Consider the following 25,794-nt stretch of genomic DNA (forward strand, 5'->3'; position numbering starts at 1 on the left):
CCTCATCCTCCCTCACAACACCACCCCAGCCCCCCTCCCCATGCGCATAGATGCAGACACGTGCATACACACACGTGCACACAATAAATGCTGCCTCTGATGCTTTCCTCTCTGCCTCAATTATATGTCAAATATCTTAGCACTCCTTCAAAACCTAAATATGTTTGCACATGTCACTGATGAATGTTCCTAGTTAATTCTTTGGAATAATGCTGTTGACATCTTTATGATACATTAAATTTCGAGTAAAGATCCAAGGTGCTTTTAAAAGAAAAATACTTCTCATATTTTATATAAAAGACCTCATATTTCTTGATACAAATCGATGCTACTTGCAGTTTTGAATTTTAAATTTTTTATTTAATTCTTTGCAAAAATCTATCCCCAGGTTGCACGGGATGAAAAAAAAATGACAAAGTACAATATATCGGGAGACTAGTGATTGATTATTCAGATCAATGAATTACATGAGGTTTTGTTAAAAATGCCCTATGTAATTATTATCTGAGTCTTAGGCAGCTGATTGGCATTTATGGTATCTATTATTGAATGATGTATTGAATAAAATATTTTCTTTTATCTATTTAAATATTGTTTTCTCATGAATCCTCTTGATTTTTTTTTTTTTTTTTTTGAGAGAGATTGGTAAGACAAAAGTCTATCAGTGCATTACTAAACTCATGAAATACGATATATTGCTGGGATACAAAGATTATCAAATTGTCCATACTCATATATTTAGATATTGTATCATGTATTCAATAAATCAAGTGTTTTAATATCCCCAAGAAAAATTAAAAGTTCAATATTTTTGTTTGTCTAGGATCTTTACTAGCATGTAACTTGTAGCATGTCTGGCCAAGGTCAATGATTCTTTTCATTTTTTCCTACTCTCCAAGCAAGCTATCAAAACTTGGCCAACCATTCCATTTAAGCTCGAGTGTGAAATTTGGTAAATTTCTTGAATATGATAATGAAAATAATCAATTATACCACATCGACTAATGCATATTTTGATATTAAAAATATTTCTCATTGCCATTCAAATTCTGATTAATAAAATTTAGATGTCAAATTAAAAAATGGTGCATCAATATTTGAGAATCAAGTTTCCTCCTCTTTTGTTACAAAGGAAAATAATGAGTTCATCTTATTAAACAAGATGCTACAAAGGTCACACAATAAAAGGATAAAAAAAAAAAAGAGCAAATATCTATACAGTAAAAAAAAATTATATTGATGCCTCGTCAACTTTGGATAGATTCCTGAGATACCTCTCAATTTTAAAAAGTTTCAAACCGACTACTAAAGTTTCCAAATCATTTCAAAGTATCCATGCATTTATCTCCAATAATAAAATGATAGCACATAATCATCATATGATAGCATAAAATGGTTGTAGTATAAGAATATCCTTGACGTGTGTTGAACGGGGTGAAATTTCAAAGGAACCTTTTCATGCAAAACAAATTGAAATATCTTTGATATATAATTCACAATTAAGAATTATCCATCGCATAAATCTCAAAGCATTCCAAACCTCTTTATTCATCTGCCTACGCAAATCTCAAAAAACCCTTAATACATGACCCATAGTTAAGGATCATCTATTACACAATTTCAAAGCACTCCAAACTTCTTCATTCTTCTATCCATACACATATCTCAAAGCATCATATGTACACAACCATAAACAAGGATCACCTACTACACAGTTCTCAAAGCACTTCAAATCACTTCATTCATCTACTTGTATAGATCTCAAAATACCTTTAGTATATAGCTTATAGTTAAGAATCATCCATCAGGCATATCTCTTTATTAGAGTTGTTTAAATGCTGGATAACTCTCTTGGCCCATCCAAGCTCAAAACATTTCAAATAAATATAGGCTTAATTTTAAGCCCAGTAGGTCGATCATACTTAAAATTTGAGCCCACCTATTAAATAAGTAGGACTCAAATTTACATCACCCAGCTTGAGTCCGAAATTATTAAATATTTATTGCCCATCTAGTTTCATGACCAATGCCCAATTCTTAAAAGAAGCAGCAACTAGGGTGTCATATCCTCTTCTCTTTGCCTTGGGCCACCACCAATCCATTGGCTCCTCTCCTCTCCTCTCTTCTTGTATTGGAACTTGAAAGATGGAGACATCTAAGAAAAAGAAAGGAGAGCGAGCGAGTGATGCCACGGAACCGAGATCAATATACCTTCAAGAGAGACAACCATCCACTATTGAAAGTATAGGAAGACCTCTTTGGCCTCTAGAGACTCCACCAAAAATACCATTGGATGTCCTCGCACCCTCTCCATCTCCTAGTTCTTCTTCTTTCATCTTCTTTCCTCTTTTTTTTTGGGAGATTTTCTTTCAACTGCTTCTCTCTTGAGTTGAATTTATTTTTCATTTAAAAATTAATTTTTAAATAATTATTGGATTCCCCTTAGAGTTTTTTTCCCCATGAAATGAGCTATCTTTCTTTAATTCTCTTTTATTCTTGTACTCCCTATTGGATCTTGATTTTTTATTTAATTCTAATATTTTAAAAATAGAGTACTTCTCATAAACATCAGATATTGCAATTATATGAAGATGGTTATGTGATCATGGTAGTTAATAATAAGAAAAAAAGAATTTTAGATTTTGTATGGCATTGTTGCCTCTTTTTGTCTTTGGAATTTAGCTCTTATTGAAATTTCAGCAACTAGATTTTAATGTAAAATTAGATTTTAAGCATTTCATGAACAATATAGAATTTTGAATTAACCGCTTAAAAGCGAAGCTTGGCTTAAAGATCAAAACTATTAGGCTCAAACCTGTTTAAGCCCGATATGAATCCAACTTAACCTGCTTGATGAGCAGATATATTTTTTATGTATTTATCTGCACAGATCTTAAACCATCTTTAATATATAGTCTATAATTAAGGATCATCTATAATATACATCTCATAACATTTTGAATCATTTCATTTATCCACATGCACAAATCTTAAAACACATTTAGTATATAACTTATAGTTAAGGATTATCCACCATACTGATCTCAAAGTATTACAGACTCATTCATTCTTTTTTTTTTGTATAGATCTCAAAGCAAATTCAGCATATGGCCAGTATTAAAGATCACCCACCATATAAATATCAATATGCTCTGAATTTCATTAATTCATCAACCAGCATCGATCTGAAAATATCTTAAGGATCACCTATTATGTAGATTTCAAAGCGCTTCCAACTTCTTCATTCATCCGCATGGTCAAAAGATATTTATAGATTTAGATATTTTGGTTATTTGCAACAAGTATTAGTTGATTGCAAAAATGGAGTATATTTTGGAATTTGGAAGATGGCTTTGAAACTTTTTAAAGTTGAGATGGTATCTCCAGGGCATCCAAGGATGAGGAGGTGGCATCATGCTGCCATGTTCCATCCAAAGTCGAGGAGACGCTGGCACCACAAAGTTTTCCAAAAGAAAAATGCCTCAAACCGTCATGTTGCTTGCTCGGAACGACCGTGACTCAGGTGGCAAACAAGATTCCGACTTCAGCCCATTATATAAATAAAAAAAAAAAAACCACCGAGCAAGCGGACCAGTGGAGCGGGCCCACCGCTCCCGCCTCCGCCCGACCGAATAAATATCCACCATACGGTAAGCGCCTCGCTCGCCGCGTCGGACCTCCAAACCCTAGCTCGCTTGCGCGGTCCACGAGCAGCAGCAGAGCCAAAGCCCCACCTGGACGGAGACCCGTCGACACGTACTCGCATACCCCGATCTCGCGGGTTAATAACCAGCCAGCGAACCCCGTCTCTCTCTCGGATTCCGTCCACGACGAATCCTTGCCCTAAAACTAATCCATCTCCCGGGATCCATCCATCTCCAACCTCCGCTGTTCCTTTCTTTCCCGTTAAAAGAGAGAAGACATAGAAGGGTCGGTCAGTCTCCCACCTCCAGTTTTTTTTTTTTGTTTTTTCAATTCTTATTCCCTTTCTGACCGGAAAATCCGCCGCTCTTTTCTTCCTTTCATCACCAGAATTTCTCGTTCTTTTCCCTTTCTATCTTTTTTTTTCCTCTTCCTTTCCATAATTTTTTCTTGTCAAAGTTATGTTACTGATATTCTACTTGGGTTCTTCTGTTCAGCTGGAGGAGGGGGAAAAAAGAAAAGAAAGAAATTGGAGGTACGATTGCCGGATGGCGTCTACAGAAGAGACAGCCACCGCGTCCGAGAAGCCTTCCAAGAACGAAAAGGCGGCTCCACCCACTGCCGCGGTGGTTCCTCCGTCGCCGTCTCAAGAATCACCTGCGCCAGCGCAACAGCTACCGCCGCCGACGACCCATGTGTACACCGAATGGGCGGCGTCTCTGCAGGCTTTCTACGGCAGTGGAGCTGCCGCTACCACGCCGCAGGCTTTCTTCCCACCCTCTTCCCCTTCCCCCATCCCTTCGTCTGGGGACCTCATGTGAGTTGCTTAATTCGTTGCGTTTCTTCGCCAAGAAGAATTCTTTGCTTGTATCTAAGAATTCTTCCTCTCTTTAGCATCTGATGTCGCCTTATGGCACCCCGATCACGTACTCCCCCATGTATGCTCATGGAGCGCTGTATGCTCACCCCTCCATGGCGGTGGTAAGCACCAAATCCTTTTTCCTCAACTCCTGTTTTAGTTGTTAATTGGTTTCTTGATTGGTGAATGATGATTGCGTTGTGGTATTGTTTTGATAGGGCATGACTTACCCGACTACTGAGCCGTCAGATGGGAAGAACAAGGGTCGGCGGCCAGCAAGGGGAGTTCTGGGAATGCTGGGGGTTCCCCAGGGAAGTCAGGGGACGGTGGTAAAGTTACTTCAGGTTCTGCAGAGAATGCATCCCAGAGGTGAAATTTGCTTCTGAACAAGTCTGATTAGTGAATGTACTCCTATTTTTGATAGTATTCGCGTGATTAGCATTCTTTAGATCTGTTGTTGTGATGCGTCGGTTTGGTTACTTGCTTTTTCTTAAGCAGTGGTGACAGTGGAAGTGAGGGGTCGTCGGATACAAGAGATGATAACACTGAATCAAGAGTATGCAAATGTTTTTAGTTTATACTATTTCTCGGTGATCTTTCTTGTTTTGTTTGAAATTCTAAAGAGTTTATCTGGGTCATGCCATATCGCCTCTTTCTAAGTGTAGTATGCTACTATATGAATCTCTTTCATGGGGCACCTGTATTTTTGATGCACCGAAGTCAAAAGCTTAAATTAAAAGGCAATCTGACTCTCAATTTTAATCAACTTTAACCACTACTCTTCTTAAGTAAAATGAAATTAGGTGTCTTTTGGTGCTTTTGGTATTCTGTCTGTTATGACTTGTTCATTAAAAAAGTTCATTGATCTTCTTAATATACATTTTTTGATATTCAGGACTTATCAGCATCGAAAAAGAGAAGTTATGGCAATATGATAGCAGAAGGTGTGTTCTATAGTAGAAATTCTTACTGCCTATGCTAAATTCAAATGTATATTGATATTTGCTTGGGTTGTCTCAGTAGAAACTTCACAGCCCATCGTTGCTGCCCAATATTGTGGCACAACCGCTGAACCATCTTATACTAGTAGGGGAAGATCTGCCACAAAATTGCCAGTTTCAGCACCAGGGAGGACAACGCTAACTAGCCCTCCGACTAACTTGAATATAGGGATGGATCTATGGAATACTTCCCATGCTGGAGCTGGACCTGTTAGAGCTAGACCAATGGAAGTGGGTGTTGCAACTGCAACAGGGAGACGGAAGGGGGCCACAGCTGAACAGCAGTGGATGCAGGTAACACCTACTAGATTTGTTGCTCCATTTATCAATTGTAGTCATGTATTATATATTTTCATTTTCTTCATTAAGTGGAAAGGTTCCAATTCGTTGTTCAATTTTGGAAAATTGTATTTCTACCCTAGATTTTTCCTTGTTTAGGTTGTAGCTCTTGTCGTTTACTGATTAGTCCTATTTTAGCAGGATGAAAGGGAATTGAAGAGGGAGAGAAGGAAACAATCGAATAGGGAGTCAGCAAGGAGGTCGAGGCTACGAAAGCAGGTATTTTGCCCCACTTCCTTCTAAATGCTTTGAAGTTCAAAAAAGGAAGGAAGAAATGATTTTGCCATTCAATTATTATTATTATTATTATTTTGATGAGAAGTGAGGTTAAACAACATATTTATAAGCATATCAATACACTTCTTAGTGATTTTTACGGTAAACAAAAGGGGAATGATTTTTACAAGATGTAGAGATTAGATGCATCAATGCTAAGATGATGAGTCCTGGCAGGAGTATTCTGAGATTATAGAAATGGGGAGAATAATTCTAAAAGTTTTTGACAGAGTCATACTCCAGGCACTTAAAGTCAAAAAAGAGGACGCAATGGGTCGCTATGCATAAGGGTGATCCATCCTGTGGTGGCTTAAACAGCTGATATGCTTCAGTAAGGAAGACAACATGGTGTATGGTTTAAGATTATGCAATGAAGATCAAAAAATTTTGCCCCATTTTGGTTAGATAACTTGTCAGCGAATATTGAAACGTCACAGCCAAGATAATTAAAACTAGTTTGCCAATTTAATGGCATGTTCACATCATTCTGTAGTACTTCTGCAATGTTGATTAGGCCAAAACAAGCCAATTTATTTTTATCTTTCATTTTTGTTTTGAGTTCTTAAAACCACTGAAATATTTTTCTGTTTGAATGCTTTCTTCAAATGAGATCCTAACATTATGATACGTACTCATGGAAAGTTAAACTAGGCTGGTTTAATTGATAGATATAATTTCCTAAATGAACTCTTAAAAGATGATGAGTATGCTAGATGAAGTGATTGAAAACACTATGGGCTTTAATTTTAAGAATAAGTGACATATACCAGTTGCACGAGTTGTTGTGCGACCAATATTTTTTGTGAATTTGTCATATTAGAAGCTAAAAAGCATGGTGATCCATCAATTGTTAGGTGAGTAACAATGATTTCTACAATTTAATCTTCATGCAAGGAACTAATTTTGAGCTTTAATAGATAATTGATGAAAATATTAAGTTACCAATAAATGCTAATGACAACATATATGATCAAAAATTGAAGACTGATATTGGAAATTCTCAAAGAATGCATGGGTACTAGGACAAGTGTGATAAGTACTAGCAGAAAGATGGAAGTCTCCAAGGGCTGTCTCCAATCTCTTTGTTTTTTTGAATCATTACAAACGCATTCACCATTAATGTTCCAGAGGATGCCCCTCTGTTTGTGTTTATTTTCGGATGGTGTCGATTGAGGTGCATGGAATTTTATGAGAATGCATGTATCATGAAATTTCCATTTAAGATTAATGGTCAAATAAATTTTGTAAGATATGATTACTTCAATAACCTTGCTTCCATTATATGGAACAATAACCTTGCTTCCATTATAAGGTGTTACTGGCGGTGCTTTTCTTAAAGTTTTAGCAGGATAGATGAAACAGGGATGTTGCTCTGATATGTGATCATAACATGAGTTTCAAACTTTAAGGAATCCAAAGAAACCTTTAAGACCAAATCTGTTGAATATCAATGCATATGGCCCAAATTGAGACTAGGTTGTGATTTACAAGATATAGCTTGGTTAAACTTTTAGCATGGCTTTGACTATACTCGATCTCATATGGAATTTGTTCATACCCAAGCTGTTCTTCGTAACAATTACTTGAGAAAGGGAGCTTGATATTTTGTTCCTGCCAGCCAGTGATTAAAAAAGGGTCTCGCTTCCATTAACCATCAACTTCAGCTGGAGTGGGGAGAATGAACTTTAGATTTTATTGAAAAACAAGTCCATCTATTGATTTAATGATGGTTTAAGTGGAAATTAGAAACCTTAAATTTCAAGAATTAAGGTCATCGGGAGAATATATGACAGTTGTGTAGCCTGTATGCTATTATATTTCTTAAGAAATTAGGACAAAGTGCTGATTTTTTTTTTTTTTCTGTTAGTGTTACTGCAAAACCTTAAAATATGAAGATATTGTTGACTTGTCACATTATAAGCCACCTTAAAATATGATCTCATGTAACACCTTTTGGAAGCGAGAACTAGAATTTGGTCGATAAATTGAGGAAAAAGCATAGGCTTTTGTTTGCCTGGTGCAGCTTTAAGTTATATGGTATTGTCGCTTTGTGTCATTTAAGGAAGTTGTGATCTATTTTGGCTCTGCTGGACTTTGAATATCTTGATGCCTTCCTGAGACGTCACTCAGTTTTCTGTTTACTTTTTACATTTTCCTTTTGGATGGATCGAAGAATTCCCATCTTTCCTGGTCTATTTTCCTAATGCTGTAATTAGAGGGGAAAAAAAAACTCTCTCTTTTTTCATCTTTCACCCTTGCTATATGTTGGTAAATGTGTCAGTGAAAGGACATTTACTTTGCTTTGTTTACCAAAAAAGGGCATTTACTTTGCTTTGTTTACCAAAAAAGGACATCTACTTTGGTGTAGCTATTTGAAAAGAATGGTTTTTAGCAGCTTTAGTGCATAGAAATCTAATAGCACATTACAGTTCTTTTGTGAGAGACTTTTCCACATGCCATCCCTGAAAAAATGGGTGTCCGAGTGCTCAAGGCTTCCATCACTGTTGGGTCTAGGGAGGGTCAGATGTAAGAAGTCTTACCTCCATGTGCGAAGAGGCTAGTTCCATGGTTCGAATCTGTGACACTTGTCCCAATGGAGTAACCTCACTGTTTGAGCCTAGGCCTGCCATCTTTTCCAGATGCTTTCCCATGAACATAATTCCATATGTTAACATCTGTTGCATCTCCTTATGGTTGGGTTTGTACATAAGACTTCGCCGTCAATTCATATCCAAGTCTAAATTTCTGGAGACAATGATTATCAATGGATTGCTTCTTTTCACACCAGTCAAGTATTCTTTTGTTTCTCTATCATTTTTTATTTGTTTCTGAATAAAGCAGTTGCCTTTATTAGTTTGTTTCTACTTTGGAATTTGATTGCAAAACAATTTTTAGTGATTCATCTGCACAATATCTTCAAGATTTATGTTTTTAAGTTCCCTCTATATACTAGAAGGCAATTGCTTACTAACTTTTGCCACCCATTGGCAACAATATCTTTACCTTTTTAGGATATCTTAAGCCACATGCGTCTTAATACCCTTTTTTTTGACATGAAACGGACTGTCTTTTCCGCATTTGTCCCATGAAAAATTTCTTAGCCTTAATAGTGTATAATGATCGTAGAACAGCCTTCAGGTATATCCATTTGTTATCCATCTATGAAACTAGTTGTGGTCCAAGTAGATCTCTTGTGGAAACAACCAATAGATTACAAGCATCAAAACTGGTCCTAGATGCCATTCTCGAAAGAAAAATTTGATCTAGCTTATCACCAAGATTAAATAATATTCTAAAACTACTTCATGATGATAAATTATGACCCTCATCTGACTTAATTCTCCTTTCAATTTGTAAAATGGATGTGTTCAACACATAGCAGAATAGCGTCTGACATGGTTTTCAGAATCATCCCGAATTGGGCGGTTCGGGGAGTGCCGAACTGAACCGGCTGGGAATTGAGACGGTTCCGACAGAGAAAAGGCACATGTCGGTGTTGGGGAAGAAAGAGAGGGAAACAAAAGAATAGAGAGAGGAGAGGGAGAGGTCGTAAGAGGCTGGCGGTGGCCCTCTGTGGCCGTCGGAGGGCCACGTAGGCCTTTGCGGCTTTGTTCGTCCGATAGGATTGCCGCAACGAGCGAGAAAGAGAGAGAGAGGTGGAGGCCATCGGAGATGGGAGGACGGGATGGCGGAGGGGCTGTCGGAGGTCTCTGGATGGCTGTCGTGGCCACTGGACGGCAGAAGCGGTGCGGGCGGAGTTGCAGTCATGGAATAGGGGCAACCACCCTTATTCATGTGTCGGCTTTTTTTTAAAAAGAGAGATAAACAGTGAAACCGGCACTTGGTTTGTCGGCTTCACTTTTTAAGATTTTTTTTAAAAAAATTTAAAAACAGTGAGTTGGCAATCAGTTTGTTGGCTTCACTATTTCAATGCTTTTTTTAAAAAAGCTCAGAAACAGTGAAGCCGACAAATCCATTATCGGCTTCACTGTTGTCGGACCTTTTTAAAAAAGCCCTTGAAAAAGAAGGCTTTTTATGTTTCATGGCCGCAGAGCTGAAGGTGGCGTTTATGCCGTCCGGCGAACACGACGGTCTCTCTATCGGACCCCCCTCGGTCCGGTTCTTCCCTCCCCTCTTTCTCTTCTCTCTTTTCTCGAGCGGACGAGCGGACCCACAGTGGCCACCGCAGCCCTCCGAGGGCCCGCGCAGCCCTCAGGTGGCCATCAACGGTGTCTCCACCCCTTTAACCTCCTCTCCCTTCCTCTCTCTTTCTCTTCCTCTCTTTTCCTCTCTCTCTCTCTCTCTCTTTTCCTCCTCCCTAGTTCGTCCCTTCTCCCTTCATCAGTTCGCGTCGATCCGATCGGACCGTGTTGTCGGCCGGCTGGAACGGCCATCGGTACCGGTATTCAAAACCTTGGCGTCTGCTAAAGATTTACTTAGTCATTGTCTCAACAAAGTGGTGTTAGCACTTGGACGTTTTATGCTTTGTACATGTATGGAATTTTGTAGTATCTTAAATTTTTAGAAACTTAGTGTGGAGTTAAATTCATGAAATAAACTTTGGGTTTGTTCTCATGTATGTATAAAGATAACCTTAGCCTTGCTGATATAGTTGGAAAGAATGGTTGCATGGAGATGACTATCATCATGTTATTTGAGTAAGGTTTTGTTTTTCTAGAGACAGGCTTAGGAACAAGGAGTTACTAGAGATCGATTTGTTTACTTTAAGAAAGTTATGAATCCAAATGACTATGGAGGATTTGTGGATAAAGGTAATAAATATATATATATAGAGATATATAGGCTTAGGTATTTGCAACTATTTTGCTTGTTTGGAAACAGATTATCATTGGAACTTGGAGGTGTATAGAAGCTTTTGAATTCACCATTCTGGAGGGGTGGCAATATTAGGTTTTGGCTTGTTTTTGGATAAAGGTGAGTAAGTTTTGAGTCATCTTCTTAAAGCTGGTTCTTGCCTGAGATGGGGATTTTGCTTGAAGAGAGAGGACAGTGATGAGTAAATCATCTAAAAGTGAACTTTAGAAGTTTAAGCTGCACTGTCTTGTTTATTCTTCTGGTTCGCTGGAGTTGGTTGTGTTGCCTAATGCTAGATGTGTTGAGAAGGTTCATTGGATATAGAGGTGGAATTCTAATAACAACATTTTTGTTTGATGATTTTATGGATTTTAGATGATGGTAGCTATTGCTAAAGGAGAGGAGGGTTTGACTTTCATTCACATTATCTGAAGTTCAAGTGCATTGGGGCATTTTGAACCAATGGCAATTTCAATAGGAAGATCATTAAATCATATTATAGTGTCTGAATTTTGTTTCTCACTATTTGTTGTATTATCACTCCAGGAGTATAGGCCTCAATGTCTCATGCCTTTTGGACAGAGGGTACTAGGTAGCTATATTTTTTGGCCTCATGTTTTGGCCTATGTAATTGGAAGTGGGAAGTTATAATGTTGGAATGCTAACGAGGCAACAATATTGTCATGTTTATTGAATTATTGAAGTATGGGATAACATGGTTTTACTAGAAGAAATTTGCTGTACTTGTGCCATGTATTTTTTTTGTGCAATGAGACAGAGAGAAACCAAAAATCTTTTTACTGGACATAGGGTAATCACGTATCCTGGATTCATCATCTTCCCTTGGATCTTCATCTCGGGTGTATTTGGTTTGGAGGAAGTGGCAACCTTGACGTGGGGTTTCAGTGGAAGTTGCCACTTCTGTGTGTTTGATTTTGGGTTTTGGCAGAACCTGCAACCTTTGTGTTTTTGATTTTGTGGAAGTGGAGAATCTCAATGCTGAAATTAAGCCTCAGCTTCACCAAAAAGTGATTTGTCTGGTCCAACTAACAAATGGAAGTGAGAAGTCATTTGTGCAAGTGAATGCCTACACTTTGAAACATTTAATCCAATTAATCAAACATTGATCTGGCATTATAATGGTCCTGAGTTGACACATGATAAATGAAAATGAATCAACATGGGCTAGCTAGCAAGTGAAGTCAAAGTAGAAATGGAGCGTTAGTGAATATTCAAATTAATTCAAATCAACATGAGATTACTGTGCATTACAGTTCCTACACTATCAATCTTCCATTGGTCAAATGAGCCCTTTAGTAAATATCAATAATTGGAGCTTCAGTTTTTTTTGTTTTTGTTTTTGTTTTGTGTGTGTGTTTGTGTGTGCGTGCGCGTGCGTGCATGTGTGAAGTGTTTCATTTTGTCATTCTTTATATCCATCTTTCATGTACTAATCCGGTCATATTTCTTCCTATTTTTCTAGCGAGAAATATCTGTTAATGGATTAATGCAACAATATCTGTTGTCTTTAATTTTAGTGAAAGATATTTGTTCTTGTTATTCCAACAACATGAAAATGATCACCAAGATGTCGTCTGCAAACTACTTCTCTAATGCATATCACTGCCTTAACAACTAAGGATAATGTTTCCAACAATTCCACATAGTAGTGCTTTGCACAAGATTTTGCCCACACATCTCTAGGTTTGCATTTTGTGGTGCACCTTATATTCAATGCTGAAGTTATTCATCTAATAGAAGCTTTTTTTTTTTTGTTAGATTCAAACATTTTATTCATAAATAAGCACATCTTTATAAGTCTGGCTTTGATGAAGAGAGAGAAGCATGAGGTTGATCGAGACAAGGTTTTAGGTCCCAGCGGAGTGTATCATGGGACATCAGGATAGGGTACCATCCCATGTGTCAGGATAGGGCTGTCCCACCAGCGTCCCAATCAGGATATCTTAGGACATCTCTTATCCTAAGTATTGGGATGGGGATAGAGGCATGTCCTGTTCCATGGGAAAATTGGGACTGCCCCGTCCCATGGGATTTAAAACCTTGGAGAACCATATAATATTTGATGAGCTTTGTTCTGTTTGGGGTTAGCTTCAAGGGCCTATCAATTGGGAAATGAGAGGTGCCTTTCTTTTGTCAAAATAACTACCATAAAGGATATGACTTATGACTATTATGACATAGTTGTATTGAGAACCATATAACAGGCTTTCGGTTATAGTGGTTATTATAATGGTTTGAAGCTATGTCATGGACATAGTGGTTGGCCCATGGCCAGTCGGCCACTATATCAGCTTTGTCATGATTTTGATAGCTATTATAATTATTACAAGGATGGTGTATAATGGCGTTAATGGTGGTGAATATCAATAATTGGAGCTTCAGATTTTTGTGAAGTGTTTCATTTTGTCATTCTTTATATCCATCTTTCATGTACTAATCCAGTCATATTTCTTCCTATTTTTCTAGTGAGAAATATCTGTTAATGGATTAATGCAACAATATTTGTTCTCTTTAATTTTAGTGAAAGATAATTGTTCTTGTTATTCCAACAACACAAAAAATGATCACCAAGATGACATCCGTGAGCTACACAATGCATATCACTGCCTTAACAACTAATGATAATATTTCCAACAATTCCATCTAGTTGTGCTTTGCATAAGATTTTGCCCCCACATCTCTGGGTTTGCATTTTGTGGTGCACCTTATATTCAATGCTGAAGTTATTCATCTAATACAAGCTTTTACTTTTGTTAGATTCAAACATTTCATTCATAAATAAGAACATCTTTATAAGTCTAGCTTTGATGAAGAGCAGAAAGCATGAGGTTGAGTGAGAGAAGTCAATAAAAATTTAAAAACCATATAATATTTGATGAGCTTTGTTCTGTTTGGGGTTAGCTTCAAAGGCCAACCATTTGGCAAATGAGAGGTGCCCTTCTTTTGTCAAAATGACTACCATAAAGGATATGACTTATGACTATTGTGACATAGTTGTATCGAGAACCATACAACAAACGTTCGATTATAGTGGTTATTATAATGGTTAGAAGCTATGTAATGGACACAATGGTTGGCCCGTGGCTGGTTGGCCACCATATCAGCTTTGTCATGATTTTGATAGCTGTTATAATTATTACAAAGATGGTGTTTAATGGTCTTAATGGTGGTAATTTGATATTGCATTATGCCATGACTTGTTCTTGTCATGATTACCATATGGATGTTAAATCATGGTCATAAAGGTTGTAATTTCATGTTGCAGTTGGCTACGAAATTTAGGACTTCATATATTATTGGTTCTGAAGTATTTACATGTTTCATTTTTGAATGATATGAATATCCATAGTTAAAGCTTTTCACTTCTATTAGCCATGATTTGGGCTTTTGATGACTTATTATGACCATCCTAACTCAAAAATAAAAAATGTAATAAACATATTTATGTTTTTATTAGTTAAGGAACAATTTATAATAAATTTATAACCGAGACCATATTTGCCCTTTTTTTCGTTTTACTACTTTTAAAAACAAAAATATGACAATCAAGGCAAGGAATGTATTTAGTATTTCTATTTTTGCTTTATATAAAAAGTTATCAGGATATTTTGACAAAATGAAAAAAAAAATTGTGCTTTAAAATTTTTTTTAAAAAAAAAAAAACACCCATCAGGTTGTAACTTGGTAGTCATGGTTTTGTTTCGAGCACCCTTCAAACTCTTGACTTGAGTGCATCTCTAACTCCCCATCTCCTTCCCGTCTTCAAGCTTACCTCATGTATGGGACCCAAAGTGATTTACTGACCCATTCTCCTGTCTCGCCATTAGAATCCCCCTCTTCTCCTCTGTGGCAATCCACAGATTTTTCTTCCTTCCTCTTTTTCTTCCCCTTATCCCTTACCCTCTTTTTATTCATTTCTTGTCCGGTAGTTTGCTGCTCCAATCCAAGCCCTAATCCCAACTGAACCCCAAGGCCAACTGAATCCCTTCGCTGTGTTCACAAATCCCAATTCTCCACTCATTTTCTTCTTCTTGAACGGCCATATTTGCTCCTAGTATGCATTTGGATATGTTCCTAAGATTTGAACTGTGTATCATTCTGTTCAGTCCTGTTCGTTAGAAGCCATGTATCTATCTAAACTAAGTTCATGTCTATTTGCCAAAGTAGGAAACGGGAATGAGATTATTTTTTGAGATCTGAATTATGCTCATCTTAGTTAGAACTATTCTTGGATACGAAGTAGAAAACAAGGGATGTGATTATGTTCAAATCAGAACTATGTTTGGATTTGAATTATGGTCATTTTAAGATCTGTAGTAAAATTTGAAAGATAAGAAACTGAGTTATTCTCGTAAATCGGTTCATATATTCTTTCAACTCAAATTATTGTACAGTGAAGAAATATCAATCTTTTTCTGGTTTTCTGCATTGCTTTTGTTCTCTTTGTTGGTTCGTTCTCAAAAATTACCATCAATAACACATTTTAGAGTAATTTCGTGGATACCACTAGTTTCTTTGGAGTAAATTATACTTTTTTTGGTTCTACAATTGTTAACTTCATTCTTCCCCTGCCATACTTTGATTCTTCTCCTCATCAGAGCCTCTTTTAGATCTTGTTGTGCATGTTGATACCATTTGAAAATGATCTCCATCACCTTGTCCTGAAGTGGTGCAACTTTTACATCTCTTTATCATACATTTGCCTAGATTTACAATGCATCCATCTTAACATTTTGCATTTATATTAAATTTAGTTTGTTCATTTGATTCCATTTATTATGCAATATTTCAAGCCATACAATGTTTCAAGTTTTATTGCTTCTCTATAAATTCTTTCCTTAAGTTGACAAGGTATGGAATGGTCACCATGTCACTTAAAGGACCTCTCCCACCTTATCTGGTTTGAATATTGGTGGTTTAAGTAGTGGTGCATATGGACTAATACCATATTGTTTTGGTAGTTTGGTACTAGTAGTACCCTTATTTTTTAGCCTTACCGACACATTATGCATCACTCTCCTTTGTTGTACCAAAGTTTTAAATCCCATGGGACAGAGATATCTTGGTATCTCCATGGAATGGGACGTCCCCCCGTCCCGTCCCGTCAGCTGTCCTGATCATACATCCTGATAGCTATCCTCCTTTTCTCTCTCATTCTTTTTTCATTTCATTCTTTTTTCTTTTCTTTTCTTCTTTTCTTTTTTTTTTTCTTCTATATTCTTTTCTTTTCTTTTCCTTTTATTTTATTTTCTTATCCCTTCCTTTCTTTTTTTTTTCATTTTTCTTCTTCTTTTTTCTTTTCACTTTTTTTCTTCTTCATCTTCCTTTCTTCTCTTCTCCCTGCATGGATTGGTTTCGGAGTCCCCACCTCGTTTCAATCCCGTTTTCTTATAGGAATGGGATGGGACGGTCGAGACGCCGCCCATCCCATCGGGACGTAAAAGCTTGGTTTGTACTATTAAGGTACCGATACATGTACTGGTACTTCAAATGTTGTATAGTACTATTACATATATAACCCTTTTTTTTTGTGTAGTAAATCCTACATGGTGAGATGGATTATTATGCTGTTGCTTTTGTCTATCAGTCTTGATCGAGGCCTCATCTTTATATCTATTTTGAATTCATGTTCCACATACTATTTTTATTCTATTATTTTTGAGCCCTAATCCTCTAAGCTTTTTCCTCCCTGAATTGAATTTAACATTTAATCTTGTCTTTTCATCAATCAACACAATAGCATTTGCAAGTAACATATGTCGTGAGACATTCTTTTGAATAACAACAAATTTATCCATGAGTGGTGTAAAAGGATGTGGTTTGGCAAGATTCGCCGTCTTGATACTGGATCTTGTATTGGTAAAATCATATTATAGTTTTGGTAAACAGTTTGATATGCTGCGGTAGTGTCGGTGCAGGTGGTATGGCATATTGGTAAGGTACTGGTACAATATGGTACATCTTGTACTATCCAGTATGGGGCGGTACAACAAACCATGGGACTTGGTCTTGATGCTTGGTCTAAGCCTATCGTGACCAGATTTTATTATTATGTATTATTATTATTATTTTGGCATCACGATTACTTCTAGCACCTGTTGTTGTTCTTCTAGTCTACATGTTGCTAATTTTACTTTAACGCTAATGGACACTATTGCTGAAACTACCAAATAACTTGTTAATCTCACATCCTTTGCTGTATTTTCTTTTTTGAATATTTTTTATCCATTTCATAACAATGTAGCCTCCAGTGTTCGCCTTCCGAGTGTAAAATTAAATTGGTTTTTTAAGATTATCATCAATTTTCTTAATTATGATTCTATAAGCTTTTTGCTTAACTTCATAGAGTGGCTGTATGTTTAATCCCAAAATAATTAAGGTAATTCTACATCACTTTTTTTCTTGCAAATGAGTACCCTTGTGTGTTAATGATTCGTCTTTTTTGGTTTTCAATAAATTACTAATCAAGCTACGAAGTTACCCAATATCACCCTTTTGCATTACTTCGTAGAGTGGGTAATAAGTTAAATCCCAAATTAGTTATGATAATTTTGTGCATCACTTTTTTTTCTCCTTATACATGTCCAATCATTTGTCCTTTTTTTGTGTTCATAAACCTTATCAAATAAGCTACTAAATGGGTGCAATATCTTGCACCATTTTGGACCTCAATCGGTCTTTTATTCAGTCCTAATGCACTTCTTTCCGACCATTTTTGAATTATTTATAGTTTCGAAATTGGATTTGTAGAAATTGGACAGCTCCCTAATTGTGCCTATTCTATAGAAATTTTTGTACTGGATTTGTTTAATAACTTTTGAAAAAAATCATTTTATCTTTGGTTTTTTAAACTATCCTCATCTTTCACTAAAAATTTACTATTTGCACTCTTAGTCTGTCAAACTTGTCTAGTATTCATATCAAGGTTTGCCGAATCGACATTGGGGCTCGTACTAGTTGGCGACCAATTCAATATGATGCTGGTATATATAATATTGAGCTGAGGTGTATTGAATCGGGGGGAGGGAGAGTGAGAGGGGGGAGAGGGAGAAGGAGAGAGAAGAGGGAGGGAGATAGACAGGAGGCCTTATGGAGAAGGGAGAGGGAGAGATTAGTGGCCGAACCCCTTTCGAGAGAGAGAGAGTGTGGAACCCCTTCCGAGAGAGAGAGATGAGAGCTTACCTAATGGTGTCGGTCAATGTTGAAGAGCAGAGAGAGGCACCAGTCATCGTTGAAGGAGGGGAGAGGCGCTGTTTGGCGTCAAAAAGGGGAGGGAGGTGCTGATCAATGTCGAAGAGGTGGGGAAGAGAGCATGAGCCAGTGAGAGGTGTCAAACTTGTGAGCCCTCTCGACCTTCGACCGAATGCGGTGGGGAAGGGTTTTATAAATGAACCGGTCTGACCGGCTGAGCCATCTTGATTTGGTGTCAGTTTGCTTTGTTATGGGTCGAACTACCCAATTCATGGTTCATTCGTGAAATCTGCTACCACCACCCTTGTCATGGATTTTAAACCTATGGCCTCCGCCCACCTGGACAAATAGTCGGTTGGCGCCAATCTGAACGTGTGGTTTCCTGAGAGCAGTGGGTGGGGAAGGAATGTTTCCTTTGGATGGATTTGTATTTCATCCTATTTGCAATGATCGATCAGACTGAATGAGTTGTATATTTTAGATCACATTTTGACTAATTTACAACATTCATGTTCACCTTCTCTTGAATCTGACCAACTATATAAAATTATATCACATGATTGGTGTGTTGGTCTCTTTTGCAACACTAAACCTTTCCTTTTTAGTCTTTGTATGATTTAGTCTTTCCCATCGTCTAAAGCAAATTCTCTTGTAATACGGGAAAAGCAAATTCGCTTTACCTTGATTACTTGTTGTAAAAATGTGTATGCTTTTACCTCTCATCTCCACAAAAATTTCTCCTACAACTTTATCTAATACAATCAAGCCATTATAGTTGCATACTTGTTTTATTTCTTAATTTCTAATTTCCTTTATTACTTTTTTCTAAGAGTTGTTACATTTTCTTTTAAACTTCAAGCATCTTGTAAATGGGCTTAGTAGTTTGATTTCTTCTCTTGCACCTAAACATTTAAGACTATTATGTTTTGTTTTGAGGTCAAGCTTTTCTTGGATAGCACCTTATAGTTACATACTTACATGCTAATCTCGCTTTTTATCGATAGAAAGAAGTAATTTATGAATTTTAGGCCTTTGCAAATCCAAAATTGAATCTACCATTAGGTTTGAATCATGAAAACCACATGAACAATATTGCCATGGTTTTAAAACCTGGACTAGCTGATTGAACTGGTTGAACCATCAACCGGCTAGGTGACCTGGCTGGACATACCCCTTAAGCTATTTTGCATGGAAAACCCACAGTTTTTTTTTTTCTTTTTTTCTGGGGGTTGGGAGGGGGGGTGTGGGGGGGAGTTGTCAGTCAAACTAGCAATTCAGGTTCAATTGAAGCAGCCAATTTAATTTTATATGAAATAGGGAAACTGGATTAGTGGCTAGGGCTTGATCTTAATGTTTCTCAGTGTTGACCTTAGCTGTTCAACTTCCTTCTTGATGTGTCCATGCATCGATGGTCCAACAGATCACAAGTAGCCATTACGGCCTCTCTCTCCCCCTCCTCCCTCTTCCCCTTGCCGTTCTCAATCCCTCCAAGCTTGGCTGTCGTGTGATCTACGTATGCAACCTTCTTTCTCTTTCTTCCTCTGTATTTTTTTTTTGATTTCTTGCCAATACCTCAGCATCTGAAACACTCCCTCTTGTTCTCATCCCTTCTCTTTCTCAGTTCTTCTAACCCTCCTTTTCCATCTTCTAGAAGAAATGCAAGAGAAAGCAAAGAATGGAGCAAAGTCAAGGCAGAACACTGTTTTAATAACATTTTTGGATAAAAATTGTTAAAAATTTTAACTCTTGATGCCTTGGATGATAGGTTTGTGCTTGATTAAATGTTCTTTCTAGGATTATGTAATGTTTGGATGCTCTTTCTTCCCGCTTACTTCTGGTTTAATCCCAGTTATTAATTTACTTGTGCTACTTTTTGGGGATATATATTTTCTTTTCTAATTTGGGCAGACAAAAGAAGTAGACAGATTCCAATTATCATTTACAAAGTATCTATTAATATAGGCATTACACATGCTTTGTGATTAATAATTATAAAGAGTGCCTAAAGTTGGCATGTGATTCTTGGAAATTTTATAAATATTTTTATGTATATAATATACAGATGCATGTATGACCATACAATATTATAACATTACTGTTATAATATATCTGTATAGGTAAGTCTATGACTGTACAATATAAATAATGTCAATCTACTTATTATATTTTATCATGATTAAATTTGTCTATTATATCGTTATGACAATACCTTGACTCTCAAGGGGAAAAAATTCTATGGAACAAGGCATATAGTGTTGTATGGCTTGCAGTGTTGAGCAATAAAGAGAGTTTACAAAAACAGGTTGAGTGTGGTAGAAACGAGAATATAAAGATGGATATATCATAAATGATAAAACTAGAAAAAAATGGATTGAGAAATTAATATATTAGAGGAGTTGTAGGATTTACACAAAATAAAAACAATGATGAAAAATCAATTGGGATGATATAGACTTTTATAATGAAGATTTAAGAATGCTCCAATAAGGAGGGGTATTTTATTGTGTTGAAGGTTGTAGCAAAAGGACAGGAAGATTTAACATGATAAGGATGAAGGTTGGGAGGAAGGATATGGAGAAACTTACAATAATATCATATGTAGCCCTAAATGGAAATATTTGGCAAATGAAGATCCATAACACCAACCCAAATGGTTGGGAAAAAACTAGATGGTTATGGTGATGGTCATATCATTAACATCATGGTTTGTTTTTGATTAACTCGATAGTTGAATCGATGGCCCATAACCTGTTTGCTTTTTTGGTCCAATAAATGGTCCAAGTTTTAAGGCATTGCATATTATCTGCTATATCCTAGACCTGCATATTATCGGCTATATCCTAGACCACTTATCCTTACCTTGAAAGTTGCCACCCATTATTGTCCCCACTCATATACCTTCTATTGATCCATCAAATTTTGTGCAAACATTGCCTTCCTTTTCCTCTTGACTTGTTAGTGAAGCATAAGCACCAACTATATTTTAATAATATCATCATTTAGGTTAGTATTGGCCAATCAACCACCCATTTATTTCTGCAATTTTAGTGATCAAGTATTGAAGTTCCGGTGGGATGGGAGCCATCTCGACCGTCCCATCCCGTTCTAGTGAGATTATGGTGCGTGGGACGGGTGCAGGACCCCAAAACCTACTTCCGTAGCCCATCTCGGCCATCCCGCCTTCATCTCGATCGGACCACGCATTGATATGGTCGTCCCCTTTTGGAACATGTCCTCATCCCTTTTGTTTGATGATGATTCGGCTCGTTGTCGGGAGGGAGAAGGGAAAATCGGTTTAGCCTTACCTTTTTTCATAATGCATCGGTCGATCGACATCATTGCCTAGAGGGAGGAGAGAGGGGCTTGGTTTGTAGGGCTCCTCCCTCCTACTTCTGGTGTGGTACTGTCATTTGATCCATCGATCCTCATAATCGATTAGGTAGATTTTTTTTTAATTAAATTATTAAATTTACTCTACATCAGATTAGAGATACCGTTCTTCCTCATATACAAATTCCATGAAGTTGGAAGTCTTCACAAGAGCATTTAGAAGGAGTTGAAGGTTTTCATAGTTGAAGACATTGGCGAAGCTAACATGAAGGCTATGGTATCAAGGGGAAGAATTGGCTTAGAGAAGGCAAGAAGGGCGTTAAGTTCAATATGCACATTCTTTGGGTTGGACAACTAAAGGAGAGAATTTGAGAACGATGCAACATGAAAACACACTAGAGCTTAAAGATCAATTGAGTTATTGATAGTATAATATAATTTTTTGAATTATTAGCTAGCTTGTTCAATAAGATATCATGAACAACACAATGAACTATCAGGAGAGGTGATAAAACTAAACAAAAATGACAACAATCACAAAAGGACTAGTGTGACTTTATCCTTGGTTGCTCAAAATTAGAGGCGATCTATCAGGTTGAGCTTTTAGAATGATGCAAGATGTATAGATATTACAGCTAGATTAAAGACCAACTGAAGTATGTGTATGTATGATTGTTAACTAGCTTTTGGAATGTGATATTTAGGGCCAAATCATATGCCTAAAGATGAGATTGCTGTGTGGTAAAACATGAAGGATATGCCAAGAACAAGCGCATTTTGAAGTGCATGAATTGCACCAATTGGACATGAAGTGGTGGATTGATTCACAAGATGTGGTCATTTCTACTATATTATAATGGGGAGGTCAACTTACACTCCTCCAAAGCCTGAAGCCTTGTGTTTCCTAGGAAAAAAAAATCTGTACCAAAATTTCCAGTATTTCAATGCGCACCTGTTACCCAGAAAAAGGCAAGGGCATTTTTCCCTGCATGAACCAGCCCCATTACCCAACATGAGGTTGCTGAGTTGGACATGTGGTAAAACCTTGAAGGATATGCGAAGAATGGGTACATTTTGAAAATGAATAAATTGCACCAATTGGATGCTAGGTGGTGCATTGATTTACGAGTCTAGATCTCTAATATACGCTATAAATGATGGGATAAGCCTGGAGACAAACTTACCTCCAAGGCCTGAACCCTAATGTTGCCCCCACCCCCAAACCCAATATTTCTTTTTTGAAAAAAAGCTGATTTTGTTTTGTGATGTGCAGTTGATGCCCACAAAAAGAAAAGAGCATCTTCCCTGCATGCTCTGGACCCACCACCCAGTTCTGCAACTTGCCATCCCCAACACATGCACGTAAGGTGCTTGGCTCTCCCCCTGCGACCTTATTGGTTGGATTAGAGCCACCCACTAATCATGTCCAATGCATGTGCTGGACTCCAGTGTGGGATGAAGATTGATGAAGGCCTTACTGAGATGAAAGGCTTTTATTTATGTCAAAGGAGATGCGGAAGAGTCGGAAATCCAGTAATGACTATGAATGTAGCTTTCAATATGAACGCAGTGGCAAAGGGGACTATCATAAAGCTGACTTTGTGTAGTAAGGCTAAGGCTTGTTCGTTATGACTACTGTTATATCACATGTTTAGAAATTTGTTTTTTTGTTTGTATTGTTGTACAGCTGGTCTCTCTCATGATATGGTTTAAATGGCTCATGAAAATGGTGCTATCAGTGTGTGAGATTCATTATTTTCCTCAACTAAATAGTATTAGATTCTCTTCATGATTACCTTTGTGGCAGCTGGGTGTACTATAATAAGAGAATTCCTGATGTTCCCATTCTTTTTGTCAGTTTCCTTTGTATGAGCTGCTTGTCATGAAGCGTTATATCAAGATAACTGTGTCTTTTTTTCAGATGGCACCTTTTGCGCCTTCTCTTGAAGTGCCATTTTCGTTTTTAACTTTTATGTTCTTTTCTATTATTCTTAAGCCATAGTTGCTGGGACCTAATTGTCTTGCTCTCTTCTCTGTCACCAGCAAGAATGTGAGGAGTTGGCAAGGAAGGTGGCTGAACTGAACAATGAAAATAGTGCACTAAGTGTAGAGCTTGAAAATCTCCAGAAACTCTGCAGGGATCTAAAGGCAGAAAATGAATCATTAGAGGTTAGCTACTTTTCTTTTTAGTCTTGTCGGTCTTCTTTTACCTTAAGTCAAATGAGATTATTATTTTCGTTTATCATTAAACTGTTGTCTATTAGTAAGCATTCTTTATATCTGCAGGAGCTTGGTTATGGTGTAATATTACTATACTATTAACTGTAGTGAATAGTTGGAACCTAGTCTTAACTTCTTTGGAAGACTTCAAAATGTCTCTGCATCCCTTCTAAATGTGGATCACTATGACATGCTGGTCGCTCTTTCAAATCAGCTCCTCCTAAATAAAAAAAAATCTTCCACAGCAACTGTCCCACAGCAATTCCTCTGTAAAAACCCATGCTTCTTCTGCCTGACGATTGTCCTGGTCCCCTTGTTATGATGCTTGTGTTGAAATGATCCAATATTGCCTCCAACTTTCTTTTCATTATTTTGACGGACTTTCCATTGTTTTCTAGAATAACTTCTCAATCTAAACCTATTTATTGCAACAGGCAGGCTTGACTCGCTTCTATGGGGCTGGTGTAGCTTCTACTCTAGGCATCAAAGGTGAGTCAGCAGCAATGCCATCAGTTGGTGGTGACAGCAGTGGCCATGTTCATCAAAGTCCAGTTGATTCCAATCAGAACACTGGGAAGTTCTATACTGGCACTGGTAATCCTGAATCCACATCAAGATGAATTTTTAAACCTTTTATTCCTTAACCACCGTCTTAGGAGCCTTGACACTTTCTGCCCATGGAGAGGGTATGTAAAGCTGCCGACATGCATAGGTAAAAGATACTTGAGCTTTCCAGTCTTTAAGAGCTTACGGATCGTTGAAGATTACACCGAGAAAAAGGGAGGTATTTTATGGACTGAGGTAACAATTTTTTATAGCTCTATATTATAGATTTTTTCCCCTGTAACAAGTTCGCTAACTACGATTACCAAAAAAACTTAGCTAATTCTGATGAAAGAGAAACAACTCCTCTCGTGTGTGTCTGTAGTTTGGGGGGAAACTTCTCTGCTTGTTTCATTGCTCTGTTTTGGTGTGAGGGAAATCTCATATGAAAACTGGCCTATAGTTTAAGTTTGAACCGGCGTTGGTCCCAGGTCTCTGGTACAAACACCTAAGAGACATTGCCAACGGACTAGCCGGCACATTGGTAACTGTTTGAAAATGTGTAATGTTTCTTATAATCTTGAGATTCATGTATTTATAGGATTGCCATCAAACTAAAATCGCTTGTATTTGAGTTACCTCACCTATCTCGGCAACATACTTGCCCTGTTTAGTCTTTTCCGTGTGGTCGGGATTCAATCTGTGTGTCTTCCTACTACTTTAATCTTCCTAGATCAGGCCTGTCTCCGTTTATGGAAGAAAGAGGTCGTTGTGGGGTTAAAAAATGACTCCAATAGGTGCGTGCGATCAGAATCCAATCTCCTCGTGGATGGTGTCTGGACGAGAGCACCAGCACTTTGAAGCATCAAAAACACTCAGGACATGCATTTCAGGTTCCAACATTAATTTCCTTCAAATGTATTAGGAGAAATGTGGTTATTCGTAAAGGGATGGTTTTGGTGTATGAACCAGATTTTGGTGTATGAACCAAGTTCCGGTGATTTGAATGTCGAAATGTTCAGTAATTTGCAGCAGCGGATTTTCATTGATTCTTGAAAATGGGGGAGGCGTCTCATGCAATTCAAGTACTACTAGGATATATAACCCGAATAAATACAAGATTAGTAAGATGCCACTTGTTTTATGCATAAAAAGTAATTTGTGGATAAACATATTTTGGATTTTTTTTTATGCTCATGTTATTTCAAACACTTCTTAATTTTGTGTGCAAATTAGCTGGTCAAGGTTGATTCGGCTAAAAGAATAGAAGCCTTGGCACCGAAGGAATATCGTGCTAGGGTTGAGAATGAGTTGGTAACTGCGACAAACCCAGTTTGGACTTAGCTCAAGTTTCTAAGATATTTAGATCGTAGAAAGAAATTTTTTGTTTTGAAAGTTATTTTTTAAAAAATTATTTTTTGTAAAATTATTTTTTAAAAATTATTTTTCAGAACGCCCGGTTGAAAATGAAAAAATGATTTATTGAAGGGTGGTTTATGTTTAGTTGAGTATTTTTTTTTAAAAATATTGTATAAAATATCTAGTATATTTTTAATA

The 25,794-nt window shown here is 37.2% G+C and overlaps 1 protein-coding gene across 1 annotated transcript; it reads left to right on the forward strand.

Moving 5' to 3' along the window:
* Positions 1-3,944: 3,944 nt before the first annotated feature.
* On the forward strand, positions 3,945-24,875 carry LOC105056446 (G-box-binding factor 1-like). The gene is given in 11 exon segments (XM_010938647.4): positions 3,945-4,428; positions 4,431-4,459; positions 4,537-4,623; positions 4,720-4,765; positions 4,768-4,870; positions 5,000-5,057; positions 5,397-5,445; positions 5,522-5,796; positions 5,983-6,060; positions 23,518-23,643; positions 24,129-24,875. Coding segments are annotated over 11 exon segments (1,362 nt in total). The 5' UTR covers positions 3,945-4,103; the 3' UTR covers positions 24,315-24,875.
* The last annotated feature ends 919 nt before the right edge of the window (positions 24,876-25,794 follow it).

Source organism: Elaeis guineensis, chromosome 2 (assembly GCF_000442705.2).
Source record: "Elaeis guineensis isolate ETL-2024a chromosome 2, EG11, whole genome shotgun sequence".
Taxonomy (NCBI): Eukaryota; Viridiplantae; Streptophyta; class Magnoliopsida; order Arecales; family Arecaceae; genus Elaeis; species Elaeis guineensis.